The 25,873-nt window shown below is 56.6% G+C and overlaps 3 protein-coding genes, 1 long non-coding RNA gene and 1 other non-coding gene across 15 annotated transcripts; 2 read left to right on the top strand and 3 right to left on the bottom strand.

The window, feature by feature from the left end:
- Nucleotides 1-1,707: 1,707 nt before the first annotated feature.
- Nucleotides 1,708-13,037, bottom strand: PLEKHG2 (pleckstrin homology and RhoGEF domain containing G2). Of its 11 annotated transcripts, none has more exons than XM_059153564.1 (19): nt 12,162-13,034; nt 11,379-11,508; nt 10,255-10,526; nt 10,077-10,177; nt 9,023-9,089; nt 8,828-8,874; nt 8,418-8,568; nt 7,972-8,109; nt 7,559-7,759; nt 7,198-7,290; nt 7,021-7,107; nt 6,626-6,659; nt 6,438-6,539; nt 6,269-6,316; nt 6,151-6,189; nt 5,961-5,977; nt 5,679-5,855; nt 4,641-5,568; nt 1,708-4,561 (listed from the first exon to the last, which is right to left on the bottom strand). In XM_059153564.1, exons 2-19 carry the CDS (start codon nt 11,485-11,487, stop codon nt 2,949-2,951), a joined length of 4,224 nt encoding a protein of 1,407 aa, XP_059009547.1. In that variant the 5' UTR covers nt 11,488-11,508; nt 12,162-13,034; the 3' UTR covers nt 1,708-2,948. The 11 variants fall into 11 exon arrangements, with proteins under 11 accessions (XP_059009547.1, XP_059009548.1, XP_059009537.1 ...); XM_059153565.1 differs by having other exon boundaries at nt 10,255-10,523; nt 12,162-13,033; XM_059153554.1 differs by having other exon boundaries at nt 5,679-5,977; nt 12,162-13,037.
- A 271-nt stretch (nt 13,038-13,308) lies between these two features.
- TRNAI-UAU (transfer RNA isoleucine (anticodon UAU)) lies at nt 13,309-13,401 on the top strand. Its single transcript is given in 2 exon segments — nt 13,309-13,346; nt 13,366-13,401. It is a non-coding gene; the product is annotated as a tRNA-Ile (tRNA).
- Nucleotides 13,402-14,459: 1,058 nt separating this feature from the next.
- Nucleotides 14,460-16,252, bottom strand: LOC131818833 (nuclear ubiquitous casein and cyclin-dependent kinase substrate 1-like). The gene has a single exon (XM_059153548.1). The coding sequence runs from the start codon at nt 16,047-16,049 to the stop codon at nt 15,318-15,320; it is 732 nt and encodes a 243-aa protein (XP_059009531.1). The 5' UTR covers nt 16,050-16,252; the 3' UTR covers nt 14,460-15,317.
- A 1,272-nt stretch (nt 16,253-17,524) lies between these two features.
- Nucleotides 17,525-18,682, top strand: LOC131818836 (uncharacterized). Its single transcript, XR_009348948.1, has 2 exons — nt 17,525-17,850; nt 18,274-18,682. It is a non-coding gene; the product is annotated as an uncharacterized LOC131818836 (long non-coding RNA).
- On the bottom strand, nt 18,452-21,076 carry ZFP36 (ZFP36 ring finger protein). The gene is made up of 2 exons (XM_059153547.1): nt 20,918-21,076; nt 18,452-20,080 (listed from the first exon to the last, which is right to left on the bottom strand). The coding sequence occupies exons 1-2, from the start codon at nt 20,939-20,941 to the stop codon at nt 19,121-19,123; spliced, it is 984 nt and encodes a 327-aa protein (XP_059009530.1). The 5' UTR covers nt 20,942-21,076; the 3' UTR covers nt 18,452-19,120.
- Between the last annotated feature and the right edge of the window lie 4,797 nt (nt 21,077-25,873).

Below are 25,873 nucleotides of genomic sequence, written 5' to 3'. Positions count from 1 at the left end.
TTTGTGCCCCCTGCCCCCCCACCCCATCTTTGCAGGAAGCCAGTGACTGTTATTGAGGGGAACGTGCATCTCCACCCACATTATCCCTTGAGCCAGCCTAACTACCTCAGCCATCTGTCCCCAGGCTAGGGCCCACACTCCTCTCCCTGCTGCCAGGGTACCGGCAAGAACACTGGACATGGACAGAGGAAGGAAAACCTTACAAACTTTTTTTTTTGGTAAAAGATGGAACTTGAAATTTACTGTCTAGTTGCCCTTTTTGTCTCTGCCCAGTCAGTAGAGTAGGCCTGTGTGGCTGCCGTGGCTGGGCTGCAGACAAGAGAACATGTTCATTGTGAGGCCAGTTCTGTAGGACGGCACAGATCAACAGGGAGCGTACACGGATAGTGCTGCGTACAGGTGGACAGTGGGGTTGATTAGCTGGGCTGGCACCAACTAGGTTCCCAGCTAAGCATTGTTCCTGTGAGGTTGGTGGCAGGCAGAAGTCGAGATGTTAGCTAAGAAAGGTAGCCTAGTGGCCACGAAAACTAGCTCACCAGGCTCTTCATGGGAGATGTGGTTAATGGGTTAATGGTTTGGCTGGCATTAACCTAAATGTCCCAAAGGGGGCAGCAGGGCACTACCCTCCCACTTTTGAGCGTGATGGAACTGTGGCTCTAAGGACAGCTAGGCTGACCTATCAGCGGGCAGATTAGTGGACCAACAAGGAATGTATCCCAAGGCGCTGTCAGCAAGGACTGTGAAGGGGAAAGCTAGGAGCCTGGCAGGTGTCAGGAGTCCTGGAATCCAGGGGTGGGGAACAGGAGGGGCCAAAGCAAGCCTGGTGTCCATGGTTTTCTTCCAGGGTTCAGAGACCCCCTTCTGAGGCTCCTGGCTCCCTGCCAGAGGCACAGCTGGGATGCATCTTGCATCTGGAAAGGCAGAGGGGGTTCGCCTCTCCTTCCCCACTTGAGGCTTTGGAGTAGACTGCCCCTTTCTCTCCCAGCCGCCTCCTCAAATACCGGGAATTCCGGCGCCACTGGGAGCCCAGGCCAGGCTGGGAACTTTCCTTCAGCTGGGAATGTGCAGCTGGAGGTGGAGGAGGGGAGGGCAGCTCAGCCCTAGCCCAGCTGTATAGCCCAGTAACTGTCTGATAAGGGACTAGAAGTCAGCAGCTGACATTTACTGAGCCAGGTCTTGTTTCTGCTGCCTTACGCAGCTAAGGATCACTTAGGGCAGGCACTAGGCTGTAAGCCTTATCCCAGAGGGAAGGGGTTCCTTTTATCCATTCGGGCACAAAATAGACACTTAACAGTATGGACTCCAGCTAGACTGTGTGGATCTGAGTTCCAGCTCTGCTTCTGCCTAGCTATGTGATGGGGCAGACCCCCTTACTCTCTATTCTGTTTCCTCATCTCTTGAGGATCAGAAACCATCCTCATGTGTCTTTTAGGGACACAGAGGATTCAAATTGAATGAGTTCACATAAAGCGACTAATGCCATTGCTATGCAGTTAGTACTCAATAAACCGCCACTTTTTTTTTCTTTCCATTCACTGTTCAAACTTCAGATTCCTAGGATGGAACTGGATCCTGGACCCTGGGGGGATCTCTCTGGTAGTCAAGCAGTGCCCCGGGAAGTGAGGCCATGCTCACTGAATTTACCATGATCTTACAATTCTCGGCTGGCCCAGCTGAGAAAACCAGACTCAGAGGATGTACACCAACTAGAAACATCAGGATTTTAACTCAGCTTTGACACTGGTACCTCAGGGAATTCCAGGGAAAATGAAATAAAACAAGGTGCTAAGTACAAGAGGTTTAGCATTCAATGAATGAAGCTAGTATTACCAAAGAAACTGCTTAAGTTATGCTGCTTGCCCAGCATAACACTGCTGGGAGGGGGCAGAATGATTCTAACATAAAAGCCTTTGTCTCCGACCTGAATTTCTCTTAGGGGTGGGGGCACTTGAGAGGTCCCAAACTAAAGTGAGGGAGTAAAAAGATCCAATGTGTGTAGGTGGGCACAAGAATTAGAACATTCATGTGTTGGGGAGTGAGAAATCAGATGTGGAACGGACTTTGCAGAATCCCAAACCCAGTTCACTCTGGTGTTAGTATAGTAGAATCTCTGAAATTTTGTAGTACCAAGACTCAGAAGAATCTGATTAAAGAGGGATGGATGAAGAGCGATCGGAAGGGATGGATGGATGATAGGGAACATAACGTGATGGCACTGATGGATTAGATGGTTGAAAGATGTAGAGATGCGTAAAAGGGGAAATATGGAGGAACAGAGGGATGAATGGAGAGGGCCGGTTGGACAAAATGGACAGGTGGGATAATGGAGGAATGGGTATGAGAAAGGGGTAGGGGGATGGATGAATAGGGCAGAGTTGATTAAATCATGGCATATGGATTGGAAGATGGGACATGGAGTAGGGGAGATGGGACAGCCAGCCGATGGATATACATAGAGATGGCTGAACAGATGAGATACTAGCAGACACAAACTGGGTAAACTTCTAAGTTGACCTGGAACCAAGCTGCTTAACTGGGTTTTCCTGGATAGCATCAAGCAGTTCATAAACTAAACGCAAACACCAAACTAATGGGTGGTTGTCAGTAATTTCTCCAACAAGTTTGAGATGCCTCCTGTTTTCAGAACCACTGATTCATGCTGTGTCAGACCTTCGCATTCATTGTCTTGTCATCCGCCCACTACCTCCAGAATGGGAAAATATACATAACTTCATAATATTAACAAAATATTAATGACATCCCCTTCCCCATCCCTGCTGAGTTAGTCAAGGTAAGTAAAAAGGACCATTCGCCAAAGCAGCTCCCAGGAGTTGGAAAGCTGCAGCAATTTCTAGACCTGTGCTCAGTGTCTGGACTTCTGGTGAAGTTCTGAGGGTCTGTGGCATCCAGCTGAAGTCCTTGCTTTTCAAGAAGCCCGATATCTGGGCTCACATGTGGAAAGGGGCATCAGGAGCTCCCTGGGCCCTGCGAAGGCCCACAGATTCATGGGCAGGGGCCAAGAGAGCAGGGTGGTTCAACCTGACCTGGGCCTTGGCTGGCCGGAGCCGCCCGCCACCCCCAACGTGGATGTTGACCGTGGTGGCATAGCTGAGCCTCCGGGCTGGGGGCGGTGGGGGCTGCGGCTGGGGTGGTGGTGAAGGGGCCCGCGATGCTGGGGCAGAGGAGGACCAGGGACCCCGGGAGGCCAAGGGGGCTTCTCCCCCAGACCCTTGCCGCCGAGCCAGGCTCTGGCTGATGTATGAGGCTGCCAGGTACCTTGAGAGGGCAGCTGCGTTGGGGCCCAGGAGCTGCCGGGTCGGAAGAGGGGGACTATGGAGTGGGGTCAACTCTGAAGACTCTGACCTGGTGACAGGAGAGGCCAAGTAGTGTCCTGGTTTGGACAGAACCATGGTGGTCTGAGCCGGGGTGGAAAACAGGCCCTGAGAGTCCCGAGAGCCTCTCTGCTCAGGCAGGAGTGTCGGGGCTGGACCACGGACGTCGGAGAGGCTCCTCTGCTCCAACGGTGAACGTTTTTGGATCTGAAGGTCTGTGAAGCTTTGTTCCTGAAGCAAAGGTGTAGCAGATGGACCCTGGGTGTCTGGGAGGCCTCCCTGCTTGGGCAGTGGTGGGAGGGCCTGGACTTGGGTGTCTGGAAGGCCTGGTCGCTGGGGCAGAGGTGCAGCAGCTGGAACATTCGAATTCTGGGGCAAAGACAGTGCGGTGCTGGCTGGGAGCTGATGGTCGAGGCAGCATTCGTGTGCAGGCAAGGACGAGGTGCCCAGAAACTGAATGTCTGAGGGGTCTTGGGGCAAAGAAGGCGCAGCGCTGGCTGGGATCTCATGGCTCGGGGGGCCTTCCCAGGCAGCTAGAGGTGAAGCACCCAGAACTGGAATGTCCAGGAGGTCATGTTGTGAGGGCAGTGCAGCGTTGCCTGGGATCGGACGGTCCAGGCTGCTTCCATGTGTAAGCGAGATGTCGACAGCTTGGTTGCCAACACCAGCCAGAAATGGAACATCCCTGGGACCTCCTTGTCTGGTTAACGGGGTATTGCTTGGGCTCTGGCTATGTAGAGGACCTTCTTGCTTGGGCACAGTGGCGGTAGCTAAAACTGTGACGTCAGGACAGCATCTCTGCCCAGGCAGGGCTGGGCTGGTTGGAACTTGGGTGTCCATATGGCCTCTATGCTGAGGCAGAGGAGTGGTAGCTGGATGCTGGACTTCCAGGTGGCCTCCTGGGTCCGGCAGAGCTGTAGCCAGCACCTGCACATCTGGGGGGTCTTCCTGTGGGGGCAAGGCTGTGGTGGATGCAGCCATGCTCTGTATGTTCTGAGGGTCTCCTTGCTCAGGCAGACGCCTAGCAGCTGGTACCCGGATGCCCAGATGGTCTTCCTCCGGCAAACTGGAAACAGAGAGACCCCGGCCACCTGGACAGCCTCCCTGCTTAGACAAAGGTGTGGCAGCTTGAACCCGGGCGGCAGGACCCAGAGGGACAGACTCCTGGGCACAGGTCAGAGGGAAGGCCAGCTCACACACCAGCACGTGTCCAAAGGCAGGCAGAGGCCCTGTGTGCACAGAAAGAACGGAGTCAGGACTGAGGTCTCCATGGGGGCCATCTCTGGCAACCACACACCTGGACCTCACCTGGCTCAGCATGCTCTTGGTGCAGGCGGGGGGACAACTGGGGCTGGGCCAGAGCACGAGGCCGGCGACGGGGGGCGTTGGCCGATGCCCGGGTCTCGGCCCGCTGCATCTGCTGGATCCGCTCGCTGTAGAGCCGGGCTAACTCTCGCACCCGGGAAGCTGCCCTCTCCGAACTAGGGGCTCCTGCCTTCCTGCTCCCGCTGCCTCCGCCCAGATCCGAATCTTCCAGGATCAGCAATGGCTCTGGGAAACCTGGCCGGGCCAGCTGCCCCTGCTCCAGGGCCCGCCAGGCGCTGCGGATTTCTGAACAAGAGCGGAATTCCAGCTCATCTGGGAATCCCTGATCTTGGGGGACATCCTGGGGCTGGAAGTCTGGGAACAGTTCCCCTTCTTCAGGCTCCTCCTGCCCTGCCCTGCCACCTGAGGAGGGTTCCCCCAGTTTTGCTGAGCTGCCTCCGGGGAACAGTTCTCTCCTGGTGGCTACAGCCTCATCGGGCCCTTGCAGAGGTCCCTGGAGCCATGAGTCACAGGGAAGGGCGGGAGTGCTGGCGAGACTAGGAATGTCCGGGACATTAGGTATGGCTGGAGGGCGGGGCATTTCAAAAACACTGGAAATGTCAGAGAGGCTAGGAAGGTGGGGAATCTTGGGAATTTCAGACAGGCCGGGAATTTCAGGGAGGCCGGGTGCGTCTGGACTTTTGCTAAGGCCGGAAACGTCGGTAGTTTCAGCCGCGCTGGAACTTTCGAGCCCTTCCAGGACGTGGAGCGGGGAAGGCCCCCGTTCGTCCATCTCTAGCTCCTCCTCCTCCTCCTCTTCTGAAGAGTCTCGGCTGGGCAGGGCTTGGAATGTGAGGGTTTCACTGTCGCCTGGCACCTGGGAGTCTCCAGAGAACTTGGGAATGTCGTGGGGGGATGGCGGCAGTGGGCACTGGGGAAGAGGCCAAAGATGTCAGGGCAGGCTGGGCCCCCTGGCCCCCTGGGGCTATTCCCCTCCCAGCTGAGAGCCCCAAGGACACCACGATGTGATGCCCAGCTCACCCCTGGATCCCGGAGGCCTCTTTGGTTCAATAGTTCCAGAATCTCTTCAGTGATGGAGGTCCCAGAGGGCTCCAGCGTGGGGGGTCCAGTGTCCTCCAGGTCCTCAGGGGGTCCGGAAGTTGGAACTGGTGGCTGAGGCTCTAAGGGGGGGTAGAGCTCCCCCTCACTGCCAGTATGCTGTGAGCAAGGAGAGAGGATGGAAGGCTGGAGTGAAGGGCCCCATCCCTTTCTCCCAGGCCCAGGAGTACGGGTCCACAGACCCTGTCCTAGGGTGTTTCTTACCTTGAGTCTAGGCTTAGCTGGGGATGGAGAGATGATAAAGAGAAAAGAATGAGATGCGGGAACAAGGTCATTCCTTACAGCTGATGAGCTGCCTGTCACCCTGCACCCATGCCCATGGGACATCCCCTGGAAAAAGACAGACAGACAGACAGATGGGGCTGGACCCAGCTGGGCTGGGGCAGTCACTTACCGTTTGGTGGAAACATAACGTACGGCTCCTTTACTGGCTCTGGGGAGAGAACACAGTGATGTCAAGGACCCAGCTCTTATCGCATTCTCTAGTCAACTTTTAGGTGGAGGACACTCACCAGACTGTCTACGGCCACGGCGGGTAGCAGAGGGTCCTGGAGATGGAGCTGGGGGACAGGGAGATTAAAAGCCCATGAGGGGCCCAGCTCCAGGCTCCCGAAGAAGGAGGCTGGGGGTACAGTTCCTGGGGGAGAAGCCGGGGTAGGGAGCTCAGGACTCCATCTTTACCTGTGTTCCTTCGTCCAGGGGTGAAACTTCTAGCATCTCGAGGTCGTGGAGACCCAAGTGGGGGTGTTAGGGGCTCTGGAATAGGCTTACTTTTAGGAGCACCTATGGGGAGAAATTGGAACCTGATAATTGACTTTTCCTCGGGAGTCATGCCTCTACTCCCACGTAATCCCAAGGCCCCAACTCACAGTGCAGGCTGTTTTCAAGGAGAACTTGTTTGGCCTGAAAGAGACAACGGTGGGAGTTGCGTGGCAGAGCGCCTGTCTCTGAGCGCCCCGGTCACAGTCCTGTTCATGGGTGCTGTACACATGAGGCACCTCACATGACTTGTGACTGTCAGTAATCCCCCCAACTCCGTGGGGTTAGTGCTGATTCCGCCAGGTGAGGAAACAGGCATCAGAGAGGTTGCCCAAAGTCACACAGCAGAGACATGGTGGAGCTGGGCTTTAAACCCAGGCAGCCTAACTCTGCAATTTATGGGTCATGGTCTAAGAGAGTCCCCTGCCCTCAGGGTTTTGCAGAGCTATGGTGGGGGGAGGTCCTCCAGCTCGCTCAAGGCCTGTGGACATAGCAGGAGCTGTACCTTGGCAGGGATGGAGGCAGGGTGGTTCTCAAAAAAGAGACGCTGGAGACAGTGAATCCACAGCCTCTTCTCTTCTTGGTTCTTGGCCTGGGGGTGGGACAGGGCAGAGTTGGGAGCCGGGTGTAAGGTCTAGAGGCAGAGGGGAGCCCTGACCACCCAGCACCACCTTGAACCCACCTGGAGAAGGTGCCTGTGTTTGGGAATGGTCAGATCAGACACCTTGAACCCTAGAGGGTCTCGAGGACTCTCGCTCACACTCAGGTTGCAGCACTAGATGGGGGGAGGGGTGGACAGAAAGGGGCAGCAAGCTTAAATCCAGGCCCCCCAGATCCCTAGGCCCTCACCGGCATCCTGCTGGCCTTGCCCCTTATTAAACCTCACCCCTATCCTCGGACTCAAGAAAATGTGGCTCTTTTAACCTGGGCGGTTCCTCCTTTGTAGACCCTGCCACTAGCCCTCCCTGTAGGTACCCAGCTATAGGTATAGGTGATAAACCTTGCTGGGGACATTCTGGCCTCACCCCCAACCCTGAACTCACGAAGATATGGCCTTTGTAGGTGTACTCCGGGCCCCGGCGCTTGGCCACGAGCAGCATCCGTGAGAATAGAAAAAGCAGCCGCTCGCCCCCTCGAAGTCGGGGGCCACCCCCTCCGCCACCTCGGAATGCGCCCTCCAGCACCAGCTCCCCGAAAGCGCTGAGCTCCGGGCCAGTCCAGCCGCCCAGCCGCCGTTGCACTTCCTGCTGGGACCCCATCAGGTGCAAAAGGCACCGAAGTGCACAAGCACCGAGACAGGAAGTGCACACACAACAAGACGGGGGCGTCAGCCACAGGGCTGTGCTGTCCCAGCCAGCGCTCAGAGGCCGATCACCTCCACCAGAGGCCCTCCTGCCCGCTGCCCCCATCCAGCAGCCCTGACACACCCCCCCCGCCTCCATCTTCCGGGGCTCACCTGGAGGCGCGCCGCATGCTCCTGCTTCCGTTTCATGTCATTGATATACCAGGCAACCGCGGTCATGGACACGATGGCCTCTTCCACCATCTCGCGGCCCCCAGCGCCTGGGCCCTCCGCCCAGTGCTTGCCTAGCTCCTGCGAGGCAGTCCCCAGGCACCCAGGGAGGGGACAGAGATGAGAGAGAATGATAACAACAAAGAGGGAGAGAAACAGAAAAGTAGGGGCAGAGGTGGTGACCCAGTGAAGGACAGAGAGACACAGGCAGAGTCAGAAAGTGGGATCAGCTGGCGCCAGTCCCCACCAGCCACAAGCCCTTGCCCCAACTGCTGTCCCAGCTTCTAGGAACTTGTCCTGGGTCCACCCTCCAGATGTCCCACCAGGGGGTCGCCGGACAGGACCTTGCCCTTGCCCTCCCCGGGCAGCCCCCTGGGGCCACAGCCCACCTGCAGCAACAGATGGTACTTGAGGATCCGCTGAACAGGTTTCAGCAGGAAGCTCTGCAGAGGCAGTGAGTGGCGGAGCTGGGCCTGGCGCTCCTGCAACCACAGGGCTGCGGGTGGGGACAGCGACAGCTCCCGGAGCAGGGCTAGGGAGCTGGGGGTACAGCATAGGTCAGGGTTGGGGGGTGGCTGGCAGCCCTGGGTTGGGGGTGCTGGGAGGGGATGGGGAGTGGTCAGGGTTGCAGGGGCTGGCAGCAGGGGCTGGGGGCGGTCAAGGGCAGCTTAGGGAGAGGTCAGTTACTGTCCTGGTCTGGTAGGGGTTGGAGCTGGATGGGTCGAGGTGAGGGAGACCGGCTGACACAGCAACTCAGGGGGCAAGGCCTGGGGCCCGGCAGGAGCTCCTCACCCCTCACCTCGGGTAGTTCATGCAGTACAGCGTGTAGATGTCAAAATCCTCACTCTGCAGGTGACACAAGAGTCAGGGAGACCCAAGGTCCCAAATCCCGAGGGCCTCCCTCCTGCCTAGCCCAGGCCTGCTCCCGCTGCCCCCCTGCCTCCCGCTCCGCCCCAGGCCTCATCCCAGACTGAGTGCCCTCACCCTGACTCACCCTCTGCACAAAGCACTCAGCAATGCCCCCCGCGCTGCTGCTGCCCTCCAGGTCCTCCAGGAGCTCACTGTGAGGGAGAGAGGGTGGTGAGGGGCTGCCCCATCCGCGAACCCCCCTGTGGGAGGACTCCAAGAGGCTGGGGCCTTGGTGGGGGCCAGGGTCTCTCAAGGGGTCACCACACCCAAAGGAAGTCTTCTTGCTGTGACACAGCAAGCTGCTCAGACTTTGTCCATGGACAGCATCCTATTCCTCCGCTTGAAACACTGTCACAGGGGTGCCTGGGTGGCTCAGTGGGTTAAGCCGCTGCCTTCTGCTCAGGTCATGATCTCAGGGTCCTGGGATCGAGTCCCGCATCGGGCTCTCTGCTCAGCAGAGAGCCTGCTTCCCTTCCTCTCTCTCTGCCTGCCTCTCTGCCTACTTGTGATCTCTCTCTGTCAAATAAATAAATAAAATCTTAAAAAAAAAAAAAAAGAAAAGAAAAGAAACACTGTCACAGCTGCCATGGACCTGGGGTGGGAGTGGGGATTTTGTGATATGAGGGGTGTCATGACCCTCAGGGCTGCGATGAGCTTAAGATCCTGTTGCGGTTCTTGGCATGACTTCTCAGATCTCCTGCAATCATCCGCAGATCTCATGAAGACACTCAGAGGGGTCAGGATCCTTGGACCCCAGCATCCTCCTTCCTGGGTCCCGGCCAACCATCTGGTCTATCTGGGGCTGAGGGGGTTCCCAGGCCGAGATGGTCGCACGAATGCTCACACTGACATGATCTTCGGGCCCCACGTGAGCCCTGGATTCATCGTGATCCCACATCTGACACAGCACTGAGACACATCTCAGGATTTAGGCCTCCTCGGGGTCCTCAAGCTCCCATCTACCTCACCCTCCATCACTCTGGTTCCTTGCTTCCCATCATGATCCCTGCCCCAAGTCACCACACCCAGGTACCAGCCTGGACAAGGCATTATGGGGCTCCAAGGTCTGGGTTAGGATACAGCCCACCATCCCTGACCCTACCCACTGGTACCCGTGCCCAATCCCTCCCACCTCTGACCTGCTGAACTCGTAGATGTCCTCGATGTTGGCAAATAGCATGCCCACCTGCTCCGCACTCAGCCCTAGGACCCCACCATCCATCAGAGGGGCCAGGTAGTCCTGCGGGGATGACTGGGGTTATAGGTGCGGAGGGCTGGCCTGGGTTCCTATTGTGCTCAGGTGCCGGCTGGCCTCACCTCCACGATGCTACGAAGGTCCCGGACGTAGGCCCGCTCTGTCTCCACGATCTCTCGAACCACTCGCTCCAGCCTCGAGGGTTTGGCCAAACCCGGGGTTCCCACGGGTGACAGATGCAGGCGGATGGGGGGCCCTGGAAGGGGCTCTGGCCTGGACGCTGAGCAGACTGGGGTGGGCCCTGGAGCCGGGTCCCCCTCAGAGCCCACCGTGCTCAGGGATGTGGAGCTCCCAGAACCTCGGGGGGAGGCCATGGCAGGGGTTGCAGGACCTGCTGGGAGTGTGGAGCAGGAGATCAGGGGGTGTCCCCACCTGAGTGAGTGCTCTCAGCTCTACACTCATCCACACCACATCACTATCTTTCCCCAGGACTCCAGTCTCCTCTCCCCATTGCGCTGCCCCAGTCCTGGCCAGTCCTCTCCCATCAGGGTCTCCTCTGGGCTTCGGCTTCCACTCTTCTAGTCCACCTCCATGTGTCAGCCTGGGAGATCTTTATTAATCTGCCCATTTGACCCTGTCACTTCAAGTGCTCGAGTCCTTCACGTCCTCGGGATAAAGTCCAAACTCTCAGATCCACAGGGCCCTATGCAACGTGGCCATTCGAGACCTTTCCATTCTGCTCTCTTTCCATAACCATACCACTTCTCACACTCCAGACTCCAGTCCTATTTGCCTTTCAGTTACTCAAGAAAAACCAGCCTCTCTTGCCTCTGCACACACTGTCCCCTCAGCATGGAATACTCTTCCTTGCTTTTTCCAACTCATTCCCCCTCATCTTTCAATTCTGTTTAGATGTCTCCTCTTCCTTGAAGCCGGTCCCCTCCTCCATGAAGCCATCCCAGGCTGGGCTCCCACAGTGAGGGGATGGGGCTTTTCCACCACTCCCCACAACCCTGTCTCAGCTCTGACCATTCTACCACAGGTTTTCCCCTCTGGACTGTCAGCATCTGGGGATGGTTCCATCTGCCCTAGGCGACCTGGAGCTCTGTGTAGGCAGGGCTGGGATTGTATTGATCACTTGTGTTGCCAGCACTGCGCAGCACTGAGGCCAGCCATAGAGGTCCTCACAGTGCCTGGCCTAAAGGACCCAATGCCCAGCAGACCCCACCCTCTCTTGCACGCTCACCTGTCTGGCTCTCACACACAGCTGCGCAGTCACACACTTCACCTGTGGGGCCACGGCAAAGGCTAGGGCTGGGTTTGGACAGGTTCGGTCCACGGGCTCCCTCGGGCATGGCTGAGTGGCTCAGCGCCTGCTGCAGAGAGATCCCCTTCTTGGATATCAAGACCCCATCAGCCTCCCCACACTGGCCACACTCACAGATTAGGCCAGAGAATTGGGAACCCGGTCTAAACCCAGGAGGGACCCCCTAAGAGTAACTAAGGAGGCAGACGGAAGCACGGTGCCAGAAACAGGGGCACAAGCGGCGATAACACAGAGAAAAAGATGGAAAGGTTGAGACAAAGAAGACTGAAGCTGGGAGTCTGGTCTGTCTGGGGCTGGAGGCTCAGGGATCCTGGGAACGTTTGGCTGGAGCCGAGGGCGAGGGGCAGGGCTGGGAAAAGCCGTGGGCGGGAGGCCGCGGGGTCCCAGGGGAGGGCGGAGGAGGCTGGGGGACCGGATGCCAGGGTCCTGCAGACGGCTTCCTCCCCCGCCCAGGGCTGCGAGTTGGGGCGCTGGCCATGAGCCCTCAACACACCTCCCCTCAACCTCCCAGCCAGTCCCTCCGCGATCCGCTTACTGCCCCCACCACCGCGCCGGGTCCCCAGCGCCTCCCCACACCCCTCCAGACCCAAACTCCCGCTGGCGCCTCCGCTCGCCCCCCGCCGGCACGCCCCCTCATTGTTCAGCGGCTGCGGCGCCGCCCCCTCCCCCAGCTCGTCGGGGCCCCTCGCCTCCCTCCCTCACCTCCCAGGGAGTCTCCAGCCCAGAACCGAGGTTGCTCGATTCTTATTCGACCCTAGTACGGTCCTCGGGGAGCCGCAAGGCCGGACTCCTGGGTCTCTGCAAGTCAGGGGCGTGAACTTCGGGTTCTCAGGCTCCGGGAACCACAATCCGGGGTCTCTCGGAAAGGGATGTAGCAGACCGAATTTCTTGGTCCTCTAAATGAGGGATGCTGGGAGTCCCGACACTTAGCTCTCAGATGGGGCGCTGGAGACCCAAATTCCTGAGTCTTCCAGATAGGGCCGTGGGGCGACCGGATTCCTGAGTTCCCCTAACTCTTGGAGCAGATATTAAACCATCTTCAGGCGGGAGCGCAGGGGAGTCCCAAATTCCTGGGTCCCCTTGAAGTGGTGGGCGTTTCAGCCCCAAACAAACTGGCTGGGGCGCTAGGAGTCCGTATGCCAAGTTCGGATATCTGGACTCGAATATCTGGGAACCCTTGGAGGTAATCACCGGTCTGGGATCCCAACTTCTTTAACCAGGGCGCAGGAAGCTCGGCCTCCAGGATCGCGCGGAGTGATGTCCCGGACTCCCGGCTCCTCCAGGAGGGGGCGCTGGGCACCTGGATATTTGGGTTCCTTTAGCCTGCGCTTTGGGGTCTCTCAGGGCGCGGTACAGACTCGCTACTCCGGAGTCCACGACTTTGGACCCCTCAAGGCTCTGGGATGAGTACCGCTGGGCTTTGGCGGCGGCGGTGCGACAACTGTGGCGGGAGAGTCCGGTCTCAGCTGTGAGGCGGGGGGCGGTCGCCGGGACCTTCCCCTCCCCCCACCAGCCACCCGGGCTCATATCCTGTTCCCGCCCGCGGGGGGGAGGGGTTGCCTTCCGGCCAGGCAGCCTTTAAAGGGTTAAGCCCCACCCTTGTATCTGAATATTCATGAGAAGGCGAGTCCCGGGCAGGCTACGCCTCCACATTCCTAACGTCTCTGAGACTTTTCCCTTTTACAGCAAGGGCCTTCGGGGCGTGAGAATCCGGAACTGGAAGCGCACTCTCTCCCATTGGTCAACCAAAAGACTCTTATTTGCATATGCAGCAAAAGGCGGAGTTGTCCAGCTAGGTCACGTGGTCAAGAACAACTGAAGGACTTTGCGACGCGAGGGTGCGGCCGGGGCTCCAGTGGCGCAATCGGTTAGCGCGCGGTACTTATACGACAGTGCGAGCGAAGCGATGCCGAGGTTGTGAGTTCGATCCTCACCTGGAGCATCTTTTTCCTCTTAACCTCTTTTTACGAATTTATACATCTTATAAATCAACCAAAACATCTACATCCCCACTTAGAGGAATGAACGTTTCGATATTTGGAGTTTTCGGGTTGGAACTCCTGGAACTCTACCTCCCGGGAAAGTGTTGTGTCGCGGGGAGGTGCCGTTTTCATCCCGGCCGCCAGAGGGTGGTATCGCCTCTTAAACGCTTGAGCTTTTACTTGGGTTGCAAATCTCAGTTTAAGACTTCTTAGATGTGTCGGGTCCTCCGCAAACTGTATGGCACTGCCTCCTTTTCCATATTCCTGTGTTGGACTTTTTACCAGCCATAATTGCCATATAACACCGTATTAGTCCAAGACATGCAACATGGTTCGATATATGTATAAATTGTGAAATGATTACTATAAGTTAACATCAATCACATCACAGTTAATCGTTTTTCTCTCCAGTGTTTTGGGGTTTTTTACTCTCTCTTTCCCTCCATTTTTCTGAATTGATTTGTTTTTTTTTTTTTCAACAAATGCTAAACAGCACTATGTGACTGACTCCTGTTTAGGATTTGGGAATGAGCGATACAGCGAAGACAAGACAAAGTCCCGGCCCCTGAGGATTTGACACTCTAGTGGGAGAGGCAGGTTTCTATAAGCATGAAAACTACATCTACTACATCTTATATGCCTGGTAGTGGTGAATGTCACGGAGAAAGTTGGGAGTTGGGAGAATGAGGGTGACAGAGATTCAGTGTGGGTTGTAATAATAGTAGTCAAATACCATTTCACTGAGGAGACATTTTTTTTTTTTTTTTTTTTTTTGAGTTTCACATTAATTGGTACTTTATTTGCTTAAAACCTAAACATTGTCAGTTAAGAAGAAATCCACTCTGGTGTATAGATCTTGCTGTTTAAATCCTAAAGGTTTTTTTCTTTTCTTTTCTTTTCTTTTCTTTTTTTTTTTTTTTTTTTTTGATCCTTGGTAATTTTATCCAAGAAACAGAATAGATACATATATACTTAAAAACATGAACCATTAGAGAATGAAATAGGAAATCAAGACTGATTTAAGTTTTGGTGGCCCTTGCCTTTTTTTTTTTTTTTTTTTTTTTTTTGTTCTTTTAAAGTTCCTGAAAGACTGTAGCAGGATAAAAGGATCACTGGCTCCGGGTCTCTTTGAGATAACAAGTGATGAAATTTACAAAAAAACCCCAAAAAACAAAAAACAAAACATCCCCCCCAAAAACCACACCCTCAAACAAGGTCAGGTAACACCATGCCCTGCCTTGCCCCCAAGATAAAAAATAGGAATACTTTTAGTAACAATTCAGAATTCATCTTTATGTCCTACCTGCCCCATCAGTGGGAAGTTTAACATCATGATTTTTTAGACATCTATACTTATGTATATAGACATATAAACTTGTATTAGATGACAGCTGATTTTTTTTAAGTCCAGGTAGAGAGAGAAGCAATCATTTTTAACTAAAACCCTTCTATGTTTTTTGATTACGGTTCATTTTCTACCATTTAGCAAAAAAGCAAAATTTCCGTAGTGTTCATCTCAAATCTTATTGCTTTACAACTGTGGTATACCTTCCATTAAAAATAAAAAGGTAAAGCCGTCAATCCAGTGATTATTCTGACATGGCTTTCATTGGGAAGCGGTGGGAAAGATGGGTGATGGCGAAGAGAGGACCAACAGACAAAAAGGTAAATTAAACTTACAATGGTTTTCTTAAAAAAAGAGAGAGAGAATGTTATTTTCAAGAAAAGGAAAAAAGCACTGAAAGCCCATGAGTCAAGCCATAGCCAAAACCATGTTCTATCTTAAGTAGGTTTTCTTTTTTTCCCCCTTTTTCTTTTTTCTTTTTTTTTTCTCTTTTTTTTTAATAAAATCTCTCCCCAAACCATCATCACTTTTTTAATCCTCCCCAGACTGGGCTTCATCTTCGGACCCTTCGTCCCCTGATTTCTCAGGTGGAGGGCTTGCCGAGGGCTTCTTTTCTGGAGGGCTCTCTGGTTCCTCGTCTTCTTCTTTGGGAGAAGGAGTCTTTTCCTTTGATGCCTTTGAAGCTGTAGGGCGCCCCACCTTCCCTTTGCCTTTCACAGGGCTTGGCGTCACTGTGGCCTTTAGCCGGGGTTTGGGCATTTTCTTTTCTTTTCTCTCAGGTTTGGACTTCTTGACCATCTTTTTGTATTTCTTTTTTGAACTGCCATAGTCACTATCATCATCATCTTCCATTAGGAAATCTTCATCACTGCCGGAATCTTTCTCCTGGAATGGCGTCTCGTCTTCTTCCTCTTGTTCTTCTTCGCTGCCTACATCTTCCATGAGCATTTCTCTCTGCTTGGAAGCTGCTTTAGAGGCTGCCTGCCGTTGCTGGCGTACATTTTTATGATCTTCTTTTTCATCTTCACTGTCCTCTGCTGAGTGAGAATCGTCCTTCTTGGTTTTCACATCTTTTTCTTCGGAGTCCTCGCTATCCTCCTGTGAATTCTTTCCAGATCGCCTCTTATTTTTAGCTTCTCGGGGAGATGACCGAATTTTCTTAGCTGGAGGGCCTGAATCTCTTCCATAATCTTCATCAGCATCATCAGATTCCTGAAACTGTGAATAGTCAACGACCTTCCTATTTCTGACAGGCCGAGACATGTTCGCTGTCGAAACAGGACCGAGTCGAGAAGCCAAAGACCAGGACCCCCCCCACCCCGCGCGCTCGGCGCCCCACCCCCCCCAACTTCGGCCGATGGGGCCGCTGCCGCCGAACCCCGAGCTGCAGGCTTCTCAAACTCCGCTGCTTCTTGGTTCAGGGCCCCTTAATCAGACGAGCCCCCCGCTCCCCCGTCTCTTCAAAATGGATCACTGAGGAGACATTTGAGCAGAGACCTAAAGGAGGGGAGTAAGCCATGGGGATACCTGGGGGAATATTCCAGGCAGAGGTAGGAGCCAGTGCAAAAGCCCTGGGGCTGAAGCAGCAAGTCAGGTATATTGGTGAGCAGCCAGAAAGCCAGTGTGACTAGAGCAATAGTGGCCAAAAAGCCAGGCCATGTAAGCTGGTGAGGACTTAGGACTTTGCCTTTTATGTGATCTTACCGACTCAAGTGTTAGGTCAGGTTCCCTGTGGTTGTCTTGTTGGCGAGTGGGGAGAGACTGAATGTAGGCCCTGAGCCATTAAAACCAGGAAGCGGGTGTTAGCAAGGTTCAGATGGAAGATGGTGCTGGATAGGACCAGGGTGGCTGCCGCGGGAGGCAGGTAGATCTATGGAGAAGGTGAATCAGACAGAATTGCTGCTGGGCTGGGGTGTGGGTTTGACAAAGATGAGTCAAGGGGACTCCTGAGTGTTTGGCACTGATAGCGGCGGTGGGGGTCATTTTCTCAAATGAGGTTTTTGATCTTAGAAGGGGCAGAAAATCTCTTTTTGCTAAGGGAAGGACCAGAGATGTCAGTTTCTTGTTCTTTCAGTGTCTGTAAATGTCTCTGCATGGCACGTTCTTGCTTTCTGCCTCCCCAGTGTCTTTGGGTCTCCGTGTTTCTTTTACTCCAACCCTTTCCTCTAAGTCTGGGGATCTGAAACCTTTCCCAAAAAATGAGGGGAAGAAGGGCAGTTTCCGGGAAGAGGAGATCAACGGTCAGGGCCTGCCAGTGGGCAAGGAGAGAGAGCCAAAGAAGAGAGGGCAAGGAGGCAGGAGGAAGCGAGGGGAGAAGGCAGAGGAGGAGAAGGGGTTGGAGAGGGTGAACACCAGCAAGAGGGAGCAGAGGGGTGGGGAGGAGAGGTGGAACCGAGGAGACAATGAGTGTGTGAGAGGCCGGGGGGTGGGGGGGGGAAGGGTGGAGAGGGGAGGAAGGGGGAGAAGGGAGAGGAAGAGGGGAACTGAAGAAGAGAGAGGAGGGGGTCAGGGACAGGGTGGTGGGGGCTGGAAGGGGAACCTGTTAAAAAGGGGAAAGGGAGAGGACTACTGGGGGAGGGGAAGAGTTGGAGAGGGTGAGGGGAAGACCGGCGCCGGCGGGTAGGGGAGGAGGAACTGGCAGGGGAGAGGGTGGGGAGAGGAGAGGGAAGTGGGGGAGAGAAGAAAAAGAAGGGGGAGAAAGGGGTAGAGGGGGGCGGAGGAGGCGGCGGAAGGGGGGCGGGGCGCCAGCGCTGACGCGGGGCGGCTTCCGGGCGCGGGGCTGCCGGCTCCCCCGCCCCAGGGTGGTTCCCGCCGCCTGTTGCCTTGTATGGTCTGAGGACGCCGCAGTACCCGGGGCCCCGCCCGACGCGGCCCCGACCCACAGTCGGGCCTGTCGGGTCTCCCGGGCCCGACCCCTCCTTGGAGCGCGAGCCCTCTAGCTTCCAAGACCTCCAAAGGGCGAGATCCCGCAATGCCGGACTTCTCGAGTCCCGACGGGCCAAGACTCTGCAGTTCCGAGGTTCTGGGGCCCCGGAAAGCCAGAATGCTGCGTTTTGCTGCCCCTGTAAGTTTTCGGAGACACCGAGGAACTAGAATTCCAAGTCGCCGAGACTACCTCGCAGATCTGGAATCAGGCTTTCAAGCCGCCTCCCCAGGGGTTCCAAAAACCTGAGTCCCCCGGGCTTTCACGTCCTGGAACGCCGGGTGGTAGGACCCTGGGACGCCCCGACTTTAGGGATGCCCCCTCCCCCACCCGCCGCGCCACCCTCGTCTGTCCTGGGCTCGCGCCCCGGCACATTCCGTCCTCTCCGCTCCGCCCCGCCCTCCTCCCTCGGCCCCGTGGGGACGGAAACATGCCGTCCCCGCCCGCGCCCGGCCGCGAGCTGGGTCAAGGAGCGCGGCTGGACGGGAGCGCCCGCGCCCCCACGCCTCGGGAACTGGCTCTCCGAGTTCCTAGGGTGACCTCACCTGGGCCCCGCCCTCTCAGGTGAACAGCCGGGCCTGGTGACGTCACTTCCTGCCAGGTAAGCGCCGCGGGCCGCTCGGTCTGCGCAAAGGTTTTGGAGAGCGATCCGTCTTCCGCGCCTATCCTGCTTCTGAGAGCCCACGCCACCCTCCCCGCTCTTCACTGCTTCTAGACCGCGGAAAACCCGGGATTCCAGTTTACACAGATTCCTTTTATTTAAAAATTCCAGAAACCACAAAAATAAACTTTCAACAATATATTACTTAATATATTATTATAGTATACTTATAACAATAATTATTCCATCGTTTCCAATATTACAAAAAGGAGGAAGAAAAATACAAGGGAAGCAGACGACCCATATATATAAATACTATAAAATCTAATAGAATAAATAAAGTCGTCATAAATAAGGGTCCCAATGGGTGGGGTGGGGGTGTTTGGCAATGGCTTTGGCTACTTGCTTTTGGAGGGAAATTTGAGCACCAGGATTCCCCCTCAGGGGGAGGCTCCAGTCACCACCAGACACCGGAACCTCAGGGTCTAGGAGAAATTGGAAGGGGCAGTGGGAGCCTACTATTCACAGCATTGGGAAAGGGAGGGGTGGGTAGAGAGCTCACTGCCTTCCTCAAATCTGCTACATTTTTTTTTTTTTTACAAGACCCCAGAAAACACTCTGTCCCCCAACACCATGAACACAGCTTGCACACTGGGGACCTGCCCCAGCGTGGGGTCAGGGGATTGGGTTAATGCACTTCGGAAGGTGGGGGGAGGCTATTTGATTGAGTCCCCCGGTTACCCGGAACCCCCAGCAAAAGAGAAATGGCCCCCTTGAGATCCAGCTGATCTGTACCGGGTGGGGCACTTGTCACTCAGACACCGAAATTCGGTTGAAGATGGGAAGTCGTCGGGGGGCTGCAGCTGCAGGCGGCTGGGGGGGCCCAAAAACCCCAGCCTCGAAGACAGGTGAGTCGGATCCCCCCAGGCTGCTGCCACTGCTGGCATATTCATCAGGATCAGATCCCAGGGAGTGTGCAGAGGGGCTCCGAGCCAGGCCACCCAAGGGCCCCCAGAGGCTACTAGTGGTAGCCCTTCGACAGGAGGGGCAACAGGCTGGGGTGGGGTCCCTTCGGGCCACTGGGGTCCCAGGGGCAGCAGAGAAGGCAGAGGGTGAAAGTGGAAGGTCCCCAGGTGGTGGTGGTGGGGAGCTGGAGGGAGAGAAAGAGCAGGAGGACAGGGAAGGGCCTGCCAGGCCTGCCGGTGGCGGTGATGTCCGGCGGCCAGAGGGCAGGCCTGAGAAGCTGATGCTTTGGCGCAGGACAGGGGGGTGGCCCGGGGCAGCCAGATCTTCATTGAGGTTGTGGATGAAGTGGCAGCGGGAGCCGTAGGGGCAGCGGCCCTGGAGGTAGAACTTGTGGCAGAGTTCGGTCTTGTACTTGGGGTGGCGGCTGGCCTGGCGCAGCTCCCCCAGACCATGGGCAAACTGGCACTTGGCGCCATAGCGGCAGCGCCCGCTCTCCGAGAAGGTCCGACAGAGCTCAGTCTTGTACCGGGATGAGGTGGTGGGGGTTGCAGTAGGTGAGGTGGGTGAGGGCGACAGTTCAGGGCCCGGGCGGGGAGCCAGGGGGGCGAAACCCGGGGGTGGCGGCACCCAGCCACAGCTTCGACCCTCCACCAGGCTGGTGGAGCGGCCAGGCAGGCGGGCTCCCACCCCAGCCGGGTTGTTGTCAGATGAGCTGAGGCTCCAGAGTCCGGAGGAGGACCAGGTTGGGCTGGACTCGCTCTCTCCCTGGTCAGATAGCAGGTCAGTGCTCACCGACAAGAGGCTCTGTGGAACAGGGATTGGTTAAGACACCGAAAATGCTGGGTGACGCCCCACCACAACTGCAGGGCACCTAAGAGCTTGCCAGTCCGGTTTGTGGGCTCCTGGCCTGAGCCCCACCTGCGCACATTAAAATATGGGTGCCGGATCGCAGAGATCCCGATTTGGACGTTCTGAATTTCCTCGCGACAGAAGCCTATCCCGAGGGATCCAGGCACCCCGGCTCCCCTGACTTGATCCATGAATGGATCAAGAGAACCCCAGAGTCAGGCAACACCACTGTCCTCCCAGTTTCGAGCCTCTGGGCCCCTCGAGATCTGACCCCGCGCATGGGGTTCTCCAGTTTCACAACCGGAGAAGCACACAAACTTAACCCCGGAATCGGGATCTCTCCGGTTTTAGAGTTCCCAAAGTTCCCCGCTGGGTCAATGGGTGGAGAGACATTAAATCGGCTTCTCCTTACCCCGAGACTCCAACCCCAGAAACGCCTCCGCGCAAAACCGCGCCCTGAGCAACTACCAGGGGGTAAGCCAGGTGTGGGGCCATTTCCGCCTCCAGACAGCCCGGGTCTGAAAAAAGTCCTCCAGCTTCTTTTCTCCAAGGCCACCCCACCAGTTTTGGGCCAGAGACCCGAAAGTCGCGAGCTCCGTCTGCACCTTCCGAGACGCGCACTGGTCTGAGAAGGGAGGCAGGGACCCGGGGCCGGAGTGTGCGACCCTCCCGAGCTGCAGTTTGAAAGGGAGCCGGAGGTCCCGGTCCCGGACTTTTCGGCGCTAGTAATCCCTAGTTTAAGAAGGGAGTCAGGCCAGAGGGCCCCAGGGATGTCGGTCGGCGGAGGCTCACCTCGTAGATGGCGGAGAGATCCATGGCGGCGCGAAAGGCCGATGGGCTGAGGATCCGGCCAAAAGTGGGAGCGCTGAAGTCAGGCTGCGGTTGGTTGCCGGAGCGGTATTTTTATAGAGGCGGTGGGAGGAGCCGTGGCCACCGGGGCTGGCCCGGGTGGGTGGAGCCAGGAGGGGCGCTTCCCGGACGCTCGCCCCCAGCAAGGCCCGCCCGGCCCCCGGCCCCCGGCCAAGACGAATCCGAGCCTGGCCCGCTGGTGGCCCCGACCCAGCGGGGAGTGTCCAGGGTGGGGAGGGTGGTGGTGGTGTCGGCCCAATTTCAGGGCTGGAGACCGAGGCGCGTTGAATCGAACTGCGCCGTGGTGGGGGGTAGGGCTCCCGGGGGAATTGACAAGGGCAGAGGCCAAGAGGGCGTGCGCCGGAGAAGCGGACGGGGGCGGAGAGAGAAAGAGATAGAAATGGAGAGATCCAAAGAGAAAAACACACAGAGAGACAGAGGTGGCGAGAGAGACACACGCAGGGAGATGTAGACACAGAGGGTGAGACAGGTCAGGGAGAGAAGTTGGGAGACCGAAAGGACATGTTAGAGATAGTTCCCGAGAGACAAACCCGAAGCAGGAAGCGAGAAGGACCGTCACATAAACAGAAAGTGGGCGGAGGGGGGGGGGAGGGACAAACACTTGGAAACAGAAATCCTTAGGAGCCGCACGGAGGGGAGACTAACAGGCCAGGTGGAGAATTCTGAGCGCCGCCTGCCTGGCCCGGTCTCACCCCTGAACAACCCGGATTCGGAGAACTTTGATCGCCATCGCCCTTCCCCGACTCGCGGGGGAACTCGCGGGCCGGGGGCCGGGGTGTCCCGGATACCCGCGAGGCAGGAAAGGAGCCTCTCCTGCTCACGCAGATAGTGAACGGCCCTCGGATCGTTTGCTCTGGGCTAAGCACTATTCTTTGAAAGTGCTTTACATACGTTAACTATAGGACGTATTATGCCCATTTTACACACCCGGAAGCCCAGGCACAGAAAGGCCAAGTTACTGTGCTAGTGCCTGTTACTACGAGTTGGCCCTCTGAGAAAACGCAAGATTGCAAAGGGGGAAGTCTTATTGTGGTGGAGGGTTGCCTTGATGGAAAGTCGTTTGGAGGTGGAAGAAATGGGTCATGCCCCCAACTGATGGTCGCATGGGTGTCTTTTAAAGGGGTGAGCCTTGAGAGAACTCTTACCTTGCCGGGGTGGCCCCCCACGTTGGCAAGTCTGTTATTGTCAAGGGGGTGCCCTGAGTGACACTCTGTTACAGGAACCTGGGAAGAAAGTTTACTTTTAAGGGAATCTTGGTGAGCTGGCTGCCCTGAGTGAAAACCCGGGGGTAGAAGTCATTGCCACGGAGTGCAGTTACAAAGGTGGAAAGTTTGTTTTTTGCAAGCTGCGACCGCCAGGCACACCGAGTTGCCTCGTCGGACAGAACTCGGGGGAATCCCTGGTGCGGCGCTTTCTGGGGCTGAGGGGCCTTCCCGGCCAGTCCCGTGAGCTGGGCGGTTGCGGGCGGCTTTGGCACGGTTGCAGCCTCCCGCTCGCCCGTGACTCATTCGCAAGGGGCGGGGGAGAGGGGGCTTCCTGGAAGCCGTGACGAGGAGACTCGACCCGGACGCCCGGGTTCCTCTCCTGTAACCAGGGCTTGTGTCGCCTGTAAACAACAGCCTCGAGGACAACGGGGAAAAAGGGGAAAAGGGAGGTGCCTGGTACCCGCCTCCCGGCTGGGATCCAAATCCTTGTGCCGCTAGTAGGACTGAGGCGGCGGGAAAACCGGAGGTGGGGGGACACCCCGGGGTCTCCGGCGTCTGGCTCGGCTCCGGCTGCGATGCTGGGGGAGTTTCGATTCCCTAGAGACTGGGAGCATTTCCCATCCCTGAGTCAGGCTGACCCCCTCCCCTGTCCTATCTGCTTAGTCATCGGCCCCAGAGCCAGGACGCTTGGGATTGGGCGACGTTCGAAGAGGTTGGAGAGGGAGCTTTGCCGACCCTCCACCGAAACGCAGACGGGTGGGACCCCGCGCCCTGGCCCCTTCTTGCTTTCATATCAACGGGTCCGGGGCTCCAAACCACCTCTCTGCTCAGGTTCAGGAGACCGAACCTCCAGTCTCTCCTACCTCAGACCCCCAAGTCCGGGCGCCCAGCCCCCTTTCTCTCTAGTCCAAGTACGAGCCCCCAGCCTCTCCCCAGTCCCGCCTAGGAGCCTAGCTCCCATCCCCCTGCCCACCCCGTCCAGGCCCCAGACGCCCGGCCCGGGAGGAAGTTCAGGGCAGGACTCCTCCCCGCTCCCCACGTAGCCAGCGGGAAAATCCGTGGCCCCAGTGGCGGCCGGGAATCCCCTCTGGAATGACGGTGGGAAAGGGGATGGCCGGGGTCCCCGCGGGGTGCGGCGGGGTAGGGGGGGTAGCTCCTGGGCGGGCCGAGCGAGGAAGAAAGGGGCGGAAACCCGAGCGGCTAAAAATACGGCGGGCACTTCCGGCCTAGGGGGAGGGGAACGGAGAGCAGAGTTTCCAGAAAAACAAGCGGGGACGGGAAACGCGGGGGTGTGAGACTCGGTGCGAGTGCGCGGGCGAGCGGGGGAGCGTGTACTCGCGGCACGTGCGCGCGCCTGGCGTGCCCGGCGTTGTGTGGCGGGTGTGTGTGTGTGTGGGCGTGCCCGAGGGTTATGTGGCGCGCGCGCGCGTGTGTATACTGTAGGTGCGAACGTGTGTGCCCTGGTGTGGCTGGGTGCAGTTAGGGCAAGTAGGTGCGGGACGCCAGAATGCGTGCCCCGTTTCCGGTGTGAGGGCTGTGTCCTTACAGTCCTGCCCGCCATGGCTGTGTGAACACATGTGTGAAACCACCTGCGCCTGTGTGGTTGACTCTACTGTTTACTTTAGCCATCTCCGGGTGTGGGAGCGTGTACTCGACTGCAGCTGTCTTCCGGGTGGCGGTCACTTGTGACTTACATATCTAGCTGCACAACTGTGGCACTCAGAGCCACTATGGGATCTGGAGAGACTGAGAGTAGGAAACTCCTTGAGGAGCCCCCGGTGTGGATCTGGCCGGCTGGAGCCTTCTGGCCTGAGAGGCTGTGTGCGAGCATCTATGTGACTGCAGCAAGCCGTGGCTGTGTGCGTGGCCTCTGTGGCTGCGTGTGTAGCGAGCAGTGTTTCCAAGTGTCTTTGTCCTTATTTGGGGTGAGGCTGAGAACACCAGAGGCCAGAATCTGGATGCAGTTCCTCGGAGGCCCAGTCACAAGGCAGTGAAACTAGTGAACTTCAGTTCCTGACGTCTGCGATGCACATGATGGGGAGGGTGGTGGGTCACTGGTTGCCGCCTCCATAGGCACAGCTGAGGCACACACGCACACACTTGTACCTAAGAAACATTATCTGTCCCCAGCTAAGGCTGCTTTCAGTAATGTTGAGCTGTGGGTTATGGCTGAGTCAGCCTGTGATGGGCAAAGTCTGCGATGGGGTGAAAGATAGTGGGTTAAGTGGTGATTAGAGAGTTGTTTGTATATTCATGCGGTTGGATTGTTCCTTTTAGAGTCTGTGGGACTGTCACTGGGCCAGAGAACCTGGGGACACCATGATTGTAGGGTGGTGGGCTATGCTGTTCTCTGCTGAGGAAGGGGAGGTGTGTTGCACCTATGTCCCTATAATCTGTTGTGCCCCATGTGGCTGTGGTTCTCATGTACACCTTTTCCTGGAGCATGTGGTTTGTGCACTAGGCTGTATAATCCCCCTCTGGGTCTTATAATTTGGTAAAAATCTTGCTAAGGACCTTCATGACATGCATCAATTCTTCTAACCCTGTCCCTGCACTGTGGTCCAGGCCTCCACATTGTCCCATAAACACATCAGCACTTTCTGCCTCAGGGCCTTTGCACTTGCCATTCTTCTCCCTGGGCTGCTCTTTCTCCAAATGCCCACATGCCTATTCTCTCTCCTTCGAGTCTACTCCAGTACCACCTTCTCAGTGGGGCCTTTGTGACCTCTGTCAAGGGCTTTTTTCCCCAAAAAATAAATCTTAACCACCTATTTAACAAGTAATTAGACCATGATAATAATGAATCCCCACAGACCACTACCCAACCTAAGCTCTCAGATTTTTTTTTAACAAAGTAACATAATTCTCTAACTACATAGCCTGTATTTGTGTCAGATTTATTCCTGTGGACAGCATCTTCAGCTAGTGCCTGAGAGTGGTCTGTTGCCCTTCCTGGGGGCCTGCCCTACATGCCTGGTTCTTTAAGAAAGAAACTTCCTGGGATGTGTATACACACACACACACACACACACACACACACACACACACACACACGGGGCTGGCCATTTCCCAGGACTCCAGTGTGGGGACTTGAGCTCTGGGTGAATCAGAGGTCTCTGTAGTTCCAGGCTTTCCTTGCAGATGTGGGGTCCAGGACAGGATGCCTCTGGGCGGCAAGATGGCAACCAGGGCAGAGAAGGTGTTGGGTGGGGCAGTCCCGCAACCAGGCTGACTCACTAGAGCCTTTCACACCCCAACAGCTGGGCCTGAGCTGGTAGCTCCGCCTTGCACTTGCCCAGGCCTGAAAGCCATGGCTGAGCTCCCGAAGCTTGCTCTCAGAGAAGAGGGGAGCCTGGTGGGCCACTCCTTCCCTGAAGCCCCCTCCCCAAAGCCTGCTTCCCGGAGCTGGGGCCCAGGCACCTGGGTTCTTCCCCAGGACTGATGATTCACCCCTGCTAGGGCCTTTTCACTTCTCCTTTGGGGCTAAAAATACAAGGACCCAGGCATCCAGCTGGGCTAGGCTTTACCACGGATTGCACAATGCCCCTTGCTGACGCAGACTCTAGGTTCGGGTGGGGGAGTGAGTTGCTCTCAGACCAGGCATGCTGAGGTCAGGGCCTAGAACCCCTTCACTTCCCCTTTCCTGGGCTGAGGACCTGGGGGCTGGGCCGAC

The sequence above is a fragment of the Mustela lutreola genome, chromosome 16, assembly GCF_030435805.1.
Source record: "Mustela lutreola isolate mMusLut2 chromosome 16, mMusLut2.pri, whole genome shotgun sequence".
NCBI classification, from domain to species: domain Eukaryota; kingdom Metazoa; phylum Chordata; class Mammalia; order Carnivora; family Mustelidae; genus Mustela; species Mustela lutreola.
This window is presented reverse-complemented; position numbering and strand designations above follow the sequence as displayed.

What these genes read in the sequence shown, in the direction of transcription:
- PLEKHG2 (XM_059153554.1), bottom strand. Translation starts at nt 11,487, where the DNA reads ATGCCCGAGGGAGCCCGTGGACCGAACCTGTCCAAACCCAGCCCTAGC. An exon ending in CTGAGTGCTTTGTGCAGAGG is followed by an intron (nt 8,875 to 9,022) that starts GTGAGTCAGGGT and finishes TGTCACCTGCAG; the next exon opens with AGTGAGGATTTTGACATCTA. An exon ending in TACTGCATGAACTACCCGAG is followed by an intron (nt 8,569 to 8,827) that starts GTGAGGGGTGAG and finishes CTGTACCCCCAG; the next exon opens with CTCCCTAGCCCTGCTCCGGG.
- LOC131818833 (XM_059153548.1), bottom strand. Translation starts at nt 16,049, where the DNA reads ATGTCTCGGCCTGTCAGAAATAGGAAGGTCGTTGACTATTCACAGTTT.
- ZFP36 (XM_059153547.1), bottom strand. Translation starts at nt 20,941, where the DNA reads ATGGATCTCTCCGCCATCTACGAG. An exon ending in ATCTCTCCGCCATCTACGAG is followed by an intron (nt 20,081 to 20,917) that starts GTGAGCCTCCGC and finishes CCTGTTCCACAG; the next exon opens with AGCCTCTTGTCGGTGAGCAC.